Source organism: Chrysochloris asiatica, unplaced genomic scaffold (assembly GCF_000296735.1).
Source record: "Chrysochloris asiatica unplaced genomic scaffold, ChrAsi1.0 scaffold00010, whole genome shotgun sequence".
In the NCBI taxonomy this organism is placed as follows: Eukaryota; Metazoa; Chordata; class Mammalia; order Afrosoricida; family Chrysochloridae; genus Chrysochloris; species Chrysochloris asiatica.
This window is the reverse complement of record NW_006408528.1, coordinates 33,150,635-33,160,847: the sequence shown is the minus strand read 5'-3', so window position 1 is coordinate 33,160,847 and position 10,213 is coordinate 33,150,635. Positions and strand designations below refer to the sequence as shown.

Genomic DNA, 10,213 nt, shown 5'->3' with positions numbered 1-10,213 from the left:
TTCTTGCTGTAAGGATTTGTTCCCTCTTTTGAGCTACTGCATCCATAGGTGTAGGTCAAGTTCATCAAATTGTATCAGATTACTCTTTTTTCCTTCTTCTGGTTGAGCTCTGATCATGCAATGACTGATTTTTTTTTAAGGAGTAAACCACCAGGCATTTCTTCAGAGGTAGCGCTGGATGTCCTGGAAGCACCAACGTCTCCCTAAACAGCCAAGCACGTTAACCATCTTCACTGTTAGGGACTCTGCTTTGCTCAGGAAAGAGTAATAATCATAACAGCATCCTTGAAAAGGTCTCTCCATTGCCGTAACCACTTGTAGTTGTCCTTTCTTACTCTAGGGGGAAATGGCAGCTATGAAGAAACTTTGTCTTCTCATGTTTTTATTCAATCCAGTTCTTTGGCTTTTAATTTGATATCAAAGTATCTTTTTACTGAAACTTAATCATTTTCAATACTGATGAAGCTTTCAAGGAAGTAAGTTGGAAACTCTCCTGGTGTGACTGAGCAGTCTGCAGCAGAACAGTTTCCAAAATGAGATGTGCTTCAAACACACTCAGAAGCCTGAGTTCAGTTGGTAAGAAGGGCAGCAAAGAGCATTTTCATGGCAGTTTGCTCTACAATTGTAAGAAGACATATATTTTCTGTAGCATTTGGCATACACTCTAACAGCCTGAGTTGATTAGAACAAAATTTAATTTGCAATAATCAGCTGGTAGCAAGGGAAGCATGAAATTATGTCGATGCATTGGGTTTGCACTTTGCAATATATTTCCTTGTAAATCAGGTATCTTTTTAATTTATCTTTGGGTTACAGAACATATAGCACAGCAAACTTTTTATTACAAATTCACTCTGCAGGGAGAGAGACAGTTAAATGTTAACCAAGCAAGCACTGTCTTCTCCTGGCAGATGGCCCAAGGGTAAGACATAATTCAATGTGCTTTCCTTCTTTGGGTCAAGTGGTGTGCCATGAATTTCTGAAGATGAATGGCACCTTTTAGCAAAACCTCCATACTATTCAAGATACACAGTCTCTACTGGCGAGGGCTGATGAGTCTTAGACTTGCCCTTTTAAATGACTGCCCTTCTTCAGAGTACTTTTAAGAGAACTGAAAAAGAAAAGGATTTTGAGGGTGGCCAATAATCTCATCTTTTCTGGTCATTCACAGCAAGTGATCAGCCTATGACTTCTTCTTCTTTTTAATTCAAATACTATCACAGCACCTGTGGAGGATTCCTTATATCAGGGAATGACATTTGCTGAAGTTTGGTCTGATGACTTTGAATTCCATTGGTGATGGTGGTAGTTGAGTGAGGCCAGAAAAATACCCAGCCCCATTCATTGCCTTTGAGGTGATTCTACCTCATGGAAACTCCATGTGTGTTGGAGAAGGACTGCACTTCATAGGGTGCCGTTATATGGAAATACATGACCAGGCCTTTCTTCTGTGGTGCTGCTGGGTGGATTCCAAATGCCAACCTTTTGATTAGTTGCCAATTGGAAATGGTTTGAGCCACCCAGGGTGGGGAGGGGGTCTGAAACTGGCTTAAAGAAATAAGTACTGACTGAGGAGTGGTAATTCTGTGTCTCCAGAGCTACTGACTCACTCCAGATTATTGTTAGTACAGTGGTTGAGCATTTGGCTACTTACCTAAAGGTCAGCAGTTCAAACCCATCAACGACTCTGTGGAAGGAAGCTAGACCTGTCAGCTTCATCTAAATCTTCAGTAGAAACTTTGAAACTTTACCGGACAATTCACCTCTGTCCTTTATAGGGTTGTCAGGAAGCCAGAATCGACTCCACTGCAATAGGTTTGGTTTTGAGCAAGGTATTGACCCTTGGGTCCTTAGTTTCCTCATCTGTAACATGTGGGAGGTCATGTTAGTAAGATCCCTAGTTCTAGCGCTAGTGATTTTGTATGAAAGGCTGTCATGGGGCTGGCAGGATGCTGGGTCAATAGTAGAGAACAAAGCAGTTTTGGTGCTGCTGCTTGAGAGATTCATAACACACAGAGTGCACAGTCTGAAGACAGACTGTTAATATTACAGAATCCTCAGAGTGTTAAAAAACAGTGTGATGTTTGTAATAAATATATTCCTTAAACACATAGATCTTCTTTGGTTGTGGTGGTGGGTTGGAGATGGTGAAGAAGGCTGAATGAATTAAGAATATAACAGCTGACTTTAGAAGTATGTCTTTGGTGAATTCTTTTTATTAAGCAGAGAAGATGATTGTAGAGGGAATTGTTACTTCTAATTTATCTGTTTCATCAGTTTGGAGTGATACGAATTGAATTGTGTTTCCTCAGAGTAAGGCACAGCTCCGTTTTTTCTCAGAGTGAGGAGGGTACCAGTTCTGTGATTACCTTTGATCTGGCTTTGAGCTAAAAGCTAATTAGTCATACTGATTGCCTTATTATGGTCTCAAAATACTGTGGTTCTTACTTTGTAAACGCAATGAGGAATATTTTCAAAAGACATAGTCTCACTATATATTCTTGCAACTAGCATCTAGTGAAGACAAAGAACATACATATTTGAAATTAGCCCCAAACTTTCCTAGAAATTTTGAATGACCACATTTAAAATATGGGCCTCAATCACTTCTTGAACTTTTGTACTAATGCACTTTCAAAGCCTAGTTTATATTTTGCATATGTAGGTTGCTTTTCTTCCCTTCATACTGAGAATGCTGAATTTTACCTAAATCCCATGATCCTAGGAAACAGGGATGGTTAAAGAACCCCTATTCCCACGTCCCACCACCTCTGCACCTCTGCCCCGTGTGTTCTAGAAAATGACTTTCTGCAAATAGCCCAACTCTCCATATGACTTAGATAAAACTCTGAGATGCTGCCTTGTTTACCTATGAAAAGGTCAAAGACCGTCCAGATTCCCAGTCTCTTCTTCATAAATAACAGAACTGCTTGTCTTTATCCATCAACCAAAAACAATAAGTTTGTTAGTCACATTTTGGTTAAACGTCTCTCCTTTCGCCAAGCATACCCTCAACTTAAGCCAACATATTATCCCTCCTCTGGCCCTTTCCCGGAGTCCTGGTGTGGGCTGTGGGTTAAAGCGTCAGACTGCAAAGCCGTTTGAACTTAAGGTCGATAGTTCAAGCTCACCAGCTGCTTTTTGGAAACTCTATACAGGGTCACTATGGGTTGCAAACAACTGTATGGCACTTAACAACAAAACAGCAAAGGCCATTCCCAGAGAAGACTATCTGATGAAGGAGTCCTGGTAGCGTAGTGGATTATGAGCTGGCTGCTAACTGCAAGGTTCGTAGTTCAAATCTATCAGTCACTCTGTGTGAGAAAGATGAGGTTTTAAGATCCTGTAAAGATTTGCAGGCTGAGAAAAACCTATACAGCGTCACTGTGAGTCAGAACCAACTCCACAGCACACATCCACCACCACCACCATCACCGTCTAATAATGGTGTCTTTTCATATAACTTCTCCACACCTGTTTTTATTCTAGCCAGTTTATTTTCATGTCTCTCGTTTCTGAATACAGCTTCTCCCTATCTAAATTCGGATTAACTTTTCTAATTTAGCAACATAATATAAAAAATTTCTTTCAACTGTCGTTAGATCTTACCAAAGTGTCTCATTTCTTAACCCCCAAGCTTTGCTGCTAGCTCCAGGTACATACCTCCACATAGCACCTTTCTTCTCACAGTGAGGTTAACCTGCCCATTCCGGGCTGCATGGTGCATAAGGTCGATGACATAGCGGTGAGTCTTGCCAGCCACTGGAATCCCGTCGACATAGACAAGCTCATCTCCTGGGTGTAGGCGGCCATCTCTGTCAGCGGAGCCCATGGCAATGACAGCCCCAATCAAAATCTAGAGAGACCACAAGAAGGAAAGAACATCCACATGTCAAACCATCTCCCATCCCTGTTTCTCCTCAGCACGAAACTTGGTGGGAGATTCTATTCCCCCAGTCTTCCTGTTGCCCCAAACCTGAGCATGTATTTGATAAATGAACATGAAGAGTTGGATAAGACAGGATACCCTTCTAGCTCTTCCAGATCTCAAATCCTTCTAGGGAAATAAATGTTTTAAAACTTGATGCTGGTTGCCATGAAGTTTGGGTTGCACTTGCTTCCTGACTTGTAAATTATCACATGTACTGAAAATTCTAACTCCAAACATATTATTAATTGGACACATATGGACTTTGAGCTGAAACAAATTTGGAATAGAACGCCAGCTCCACCTCTTAATTGTGTCACTTTGGACAAGGCTTCCTGACCTTTTTGAACCTCAGTTTCTTCACCTGTACAGTGGGGGACATAACAATAGGACTTAGTTCTTAGAGTTTTGGGGAGAATACAAAGAAGGCATGTAAAGCACTTACCTCTGTTCATGGCATAAAGAATAAATGCTCAAATATTCAAGGGGCAAATAGCTGCATTTTATTGAATGATGATAAAGATTCAAAGTCTTTGCTTTGAAAAGCTGGCGGTAAGGAGAAGACAAAGCAAAACTCATTGTTGACTGATTTTTAAAGATATCAATCAAACCTCTAGAACTTTGCTCCTTTCCTTTAAATACATCCTTTGAATACTATCATCTGCAAAGAAACTTCTCAGTTTTTCCTGTTTCTTAAAATATGTTTGCTGTTTAGGTGGCTACACCACCAGGAAATGAGAAGGTACAACATCTGGGAAATATAAGCATTTTCATAATTCCTGAACCTTGAAGCATGATGAAAGACAGAAATTGAGGTTTCCCACTTCCAATCAAAAACATTCAATGTAGTATTCATTGGTGGTAGTGGCTGTGTGCCGTGGAGTTGGTTCCAACTCATAGCCACCCTGTACAGGTTTCCAAGGCTGTAAATCTTTACAGGAGCAGAAAGCCTCATCTTTCTCCCACGGAACAGCTGGTAGTTTTGAACTGCTGACTTTGCAGTTCACAGCCCAATTCATAACCACTATGCTACCAGAGCTCCTTTATTCATTAGCAAGGTATTTTTCTATCCTAGGAGAAAGACAATAGTACTGAATATTTTAGTTTTGCTATTTAATCTAAAAACAATTTTTTCCAACTAATGGGCAACACTTTTTGCTTTGGCCAAGTGTTAGGCACACAGCATCTGAGGGCAGTGGTTAACCATTAAGCTGATACTATTTACCAACCACCACCATCACCACCACCACCCACGGCCCTAGAATCGATTTTGACTCATAGTGACCATGTATAAGGATTCTGAGGCTATCAGTTTTTATGGGAGCAGAAACCTCCACTTTCTCTGACTTTATGGTTAGTAGTCCAGTGTTTCTACAACTCCTCCTGGGCTCCTTTTATAATGTTGTTGTTGTTAGTGCCATCAAGTCGGTTCTAACTCATAGTGATCCTGTATAGGGTTTTCCAAGGAGCAGCTGGATGGGTTTGAACTGCTGATCTTGTGGTTCACAGTCCATTGCTGATTCACACAGTGCCACATGCAGGAACCTTATTTAGGTTTTAAATCTTCAAGAAAATGAACCTTTGCCCATTGGCTGAATTTTTTCAGGCACAAGAATTTAATTCCAATCCCAGATTGTGGGGAGTCCAGTGAATTTGAAGATTTGCTGCATCCTGACCTACAGGCTTGTGTATCTTCAGGGTTGACTGTAGAATTCTTTCTGCATACTTGGCCAATTGCTCAAATACTAATGCCCAGACTTCTAGGGTATATGCAAAGTCAAGAGTCTGAAGAGTTCTCTATTTTCTTGATGACTTTGTAGGGTTGGACCACTTCAAAAACTTTATAGCTGTCTTTATCCATAACAATGAAAATTCCCCATATTACAGCTTTTCTCCTCCTGATGGTGGGAAGTGGGGCAGGATGGAAAACAGATTTGCTTGCATGTTTGATGATCATGCTCTGATGAATGATTTTATTATTGATATCACAGGAAAGACCTCACATCTCTTAACTTAGGTTGGTTGCACAGAGTGATTCTTTCTCTGTAACTCACTGTACCCATTTGCTACAGTTCAACTATTGGACACACATTTGACACTCCAATTTTCCTTAACTATCATGCCAATCTGAATTTATGAGTTTCTTTCTAAAGATGTTCCAGTCTAGTCTTCAAAAGACTCAACTCACTATGGAGTGCTTCAAAGGTTTGGCAAGTGCTTTATGCAGAAGTCAGTTAAAATGAATATTTGTATTTCTCCACTGCCCCATGAAAAGCTGTGTTTGGCTGGATTAGCCCAAAGAAAATGCTTTAACCTTTTGACTTTGTGTATACTTTACTAGGACAATTTACAGCAAGTTACAGAAAATAAACATGGCTCGTGAACTTGAGTGGTTAGTTACCAACTTCAATATATATTTCTGATTTCAACTGATGGAAATAAACCATAAAATAACGAATATAACTGCAGGAGCCACAGGTACAACTGGGCTCTATATAAAATAGGAAAAATGAAATTTCACATTGGAAAACACCTGTTTATCTCTGTACAAAACAGCAAAAATAGACAAGCACTTTCAAGTTATCTTCTGTGTAAGGAGTTTAATATTATTCATTAAAAAGAAAACCACAGTAAAACACCTGCTTTTCTGCACTACTGGTATGGTAAGACGTACTCTCCTGAATACATTTATTCTGCAAATATTCACTGAGTCCAAGAGACTCTTTTAGGTCCTAAGAATCTGTCAGTGAGAAACAGACAAAATTCCTGCCCGAACACTGCTTTCATTCTAGTCATCTGACAAAAAAAAAAAAGTGTAAATTTATATATTATTAGAAGGTATGAACTATGGGGAAAAATGCATCCTGATGTGGCATTACAGGATAAGTACTGGGCTACTAATTGTATGGATGGCACTTTAAACCCACCAGCTGATCCTAAGATATACTATTCAAGGTCGGGTGCGTCAGAACAGACTAGACAACGCTTAACAACAACATAAGGAAAATAGAGAAATGTGGGGAGGTGAGCATTAGTCATGGGTCCAAGGTGGTGGCAGTTTTATGGTAAGCCTCACTGAGAGGGTGACACATGAGTAAAGACTGACGTTCTCCAGAAGTCTTTTTTTCTTTCTTTCTTTCTTTCAATTTTCTTTTTATTGTGGTTTAGAAGAAAATTTACAAAGGAAATTATTTTTCAATTCAGCAATTTATACAGATTGTTGTATGGCATTGGTTGCAATTTCCACAGTGTGTCAATAGTTTGCCCATTTTTACCTTGAGTGCCCTGTTTCTGTTTGTCTAATTTTCTTACACTTTCCTGTCTTCCTTCTTAACTTCTCTTTTGGGTAAATGCTGTCCTTTTGGTCTCATATAATTGATTTTTATGAGGAGCACATTCCTCGCAGGTGTTATTCTTCACTTTATGGTGGCTGGTGGCTGTGTGCCATGGAATTGGTTCTGACTCATAGCGACCCTGTACAGGGTTTCCGAGACTGGTGCAGAATGCCTCATCTTTCTTCCACAGAGCAGCTGGTAGTTTTGTACTGCTGACCTTGTGGTTCGCAGCCCAATTCCTAACCACTACGCTGCCAGAGCTCCTTTATAGCTTTGTGTTTTATGTGACTGAAAGGTGATCTCTGAGAGGGGCTTCCGTTTCAGTTAGAAGGGTGATTTGCATAAGGATCCTAGACTTGGGGACAGAAACGTTTTTTAAAGCTTAAAACTATAATCTTACCATATTAGTTCTTCCTATTGAATCTCACATACTTACCTCTAAATAAGCAGCATCTTCAATTACCCTTAAATATAATTTATTACATGTTATTAGATAATTATTATGATGAATATATTATTAGGGCCCTGGGTGATGCAAACAGTTTGCAATTCACTGGTAGGCAAAGGGATGGTGGTTGGAACTCACTCAGTGACTTTGCATGTGAAAACACCTGGCAATTTGCTTCTGTAAAGTTCACAGCCAAGAATACCCAGTAGAATAGTTTTTCTCTATATGGCACTTGGGGTTTCCAGGAGTAGGAACTGACTTGAAGGCAAAAGACCACAGTAACAACAAATATTACTACATATTGTAATATAAAATCTATCCTCTGCCTTATTTCTAAAAAAGGTGCAGTGGTGTAAACGGTAGAGATGCTTTGTCATTGTTTACTGTCGTAGTCAATTCTAACTCATCAGTTTCTATAACGGACTGGAACACTGTCCAGTCACTGTGTCAGCCTATCACACCGAGGGTCTTCCTCTTTCTTGCTGACCCTCTACCTTACCAAGCATGATATCCTTCTACAGAGACTGGTCCCTCTTGATAATATGTACAAAGCACATGAGATGAAGACTTGCCATCCTTACTTCTAAGAAGCATTCTGGCTGTACTTGTGCAGTCCATGTATATTTAATATTTTTCAACAATACCATAATTTAAAGGCATCAGCTCTTTGGTCTTCCATATTCATTATCGAATTTTCATATGCTTATGAGGCAATTGAAATAACCTGGCTTGGGTCAGGTTTGTCCATTAGCTCTAATATTGGTTATATTTGATCCATCCATCAGAAACTGCTGGACTCTCTGGGAAGAGGCTGACCACTCCACTCATAGTGCTTCCGCTCTCCTGCCTTTGGTGCTCACCAGCCTTTGGCTGTCTCTTCATTTTGCACCTCTGTGCATTATACCACACTGCAGACACGGGGCTAGTTCTGTGTCTATCTAGAAAAAACTCCAACTCCTTCTCCTTTTCATTTTAATCTGCATTATATACTGGACACATTCCATTAGTTTCCCTCCTTTGACATGCTAACTGCCGGAACTCAATAATCCAATCTTCCTTCCTACATAGGAAGCACATCAGCTGGCCTTCACGAACTGCACATTCTCATGTTGACCTAAGCTCTCCAGAACATGCCTCATGATTTCTGATTCTCTAAGTCAGTATGTCTCAAAGTTTAGGGTGTGTAAGGTATGGTGCTGGAGAAGAATATTCAAAGCACCATGGACTGCCAGAAGAACAACCATTCTGGATCGCTAGAAGCCCGGATGGCAAGACTTTTTCTCTCATACTGGAGTAGGACTTCATGTTTGGTAAAGTGGCGGGTCATCAAGACAAGAAAGGTCTCCACTGAGATGGGTTGACACCGTGGAGTAGCAGTGGGTTCGAGTGTCATGATGGTTGTGAGGATGGTGCAGGATTGGGTAGTGTTTCATTCTGTTTTGCATAGGGTTGCTATGAGTGGGAACCAATTTGATGTCATCTAACAACAACAACAAAAGAATCCCCTGGTGACACTGTTAAAACATGGTTCTGGCCCCAACCCCATAGCCTGATTGGGTAGGTCTGGGATTCTGAATTTTAACATAGTCCTAGGAGATATTTGATACTACTAGTTTATAGATCACATTTTGAATAATAACGCTCTGAGTAATCCCGCTTGGTGCAATGGTTGTAGGGTTGTGGTATCACTAGTCATGTTCCATGTGTGCTAAGGGACTTCCTTGAATGCATGGCCTGGGCTTCCAGACTCTTCTCACTGATCACATGGAAGGTCCCTTTCACCCTCCTCCTGTGAATGTCCAATGCTCCAGCACACATCTGGCCAAATTTTCCTTGTGCTTCTGTTTTGAGGTCTTGTTTGAAGTTGGTGCAGTGTTTCATAGGGTCTCCATGAGTCGGTACCAACTCAATGGCACCTAACAACTAGGCAGCATTTGTTTTGCCTCCCTCATTAGCACCATTGGGCTTCAGTGGGCTCCTAGCTGTGGCTGAGCCTCCAGTCACACTCTTCCACTTCCTCTTCTTGGGCTCTTGGAGGAACTCTGTCCTGGTCCCACTGCTTTGAACCTGAAGGAAGGTCTTTATGGCGAACAGATCAGGGAAGACTATTCCCCTAAGAACAACTGACCTAGGTCCGTAGCTTTCCAATGGCCCTCTCTACAAATAAAATGAAGTTAAATAACTACACAACTTCTCCTTATCTCATAGGCTGTGGGGGCAAGGAACAAAAACAATATTTGATATGAAATATGAAACAACAATTTACATTTGGATGGTTGATATGTCACTAAACCAGGAAGAATCTCTTGAACACTTAACAAAAAATTAAAAATATATGCAATTAAGAAACAAATGAAGAACCACCTTTGTAGGATTTTTTTACTCCTCTAAATCTCTGAGAGACTGAGGTTGTCAAGGACTTCATTCTTCTTGGATCAATTATCAACACTCGTGGAAGCAGCAGCCAAGAGATCAGACGACGTATTGCATTGGGCAAATCTG

The 10,213-nt window shown here is 40.5% G+C and overlaps 1 protein-coding gene across 1 annotated transcript in view; it reads right to left on the bottom strand.

The window, feature by feature from the left end:
* MAGI2 (membrane associated guanylate kinase, WW and PDZ domain containing 2) overlaps positions 1 to 10,213 on the bottom strand; it is a 1,931,490-nt gene that overhangs the window by 204,296 nt on the left and 1,716,981 nt on the right. The window contains exon 15 of the mRNA XM_006834399.1: positions 3,664 to 3,856. Within this exon, the coding sequence (XP_006834462.1) occupies positions 3,664 to 3,856 (193 nt within the window). The remainder of the gene's footprint in view (positions 1 to 3,663; positions 3,857 to 10,213) is intronic.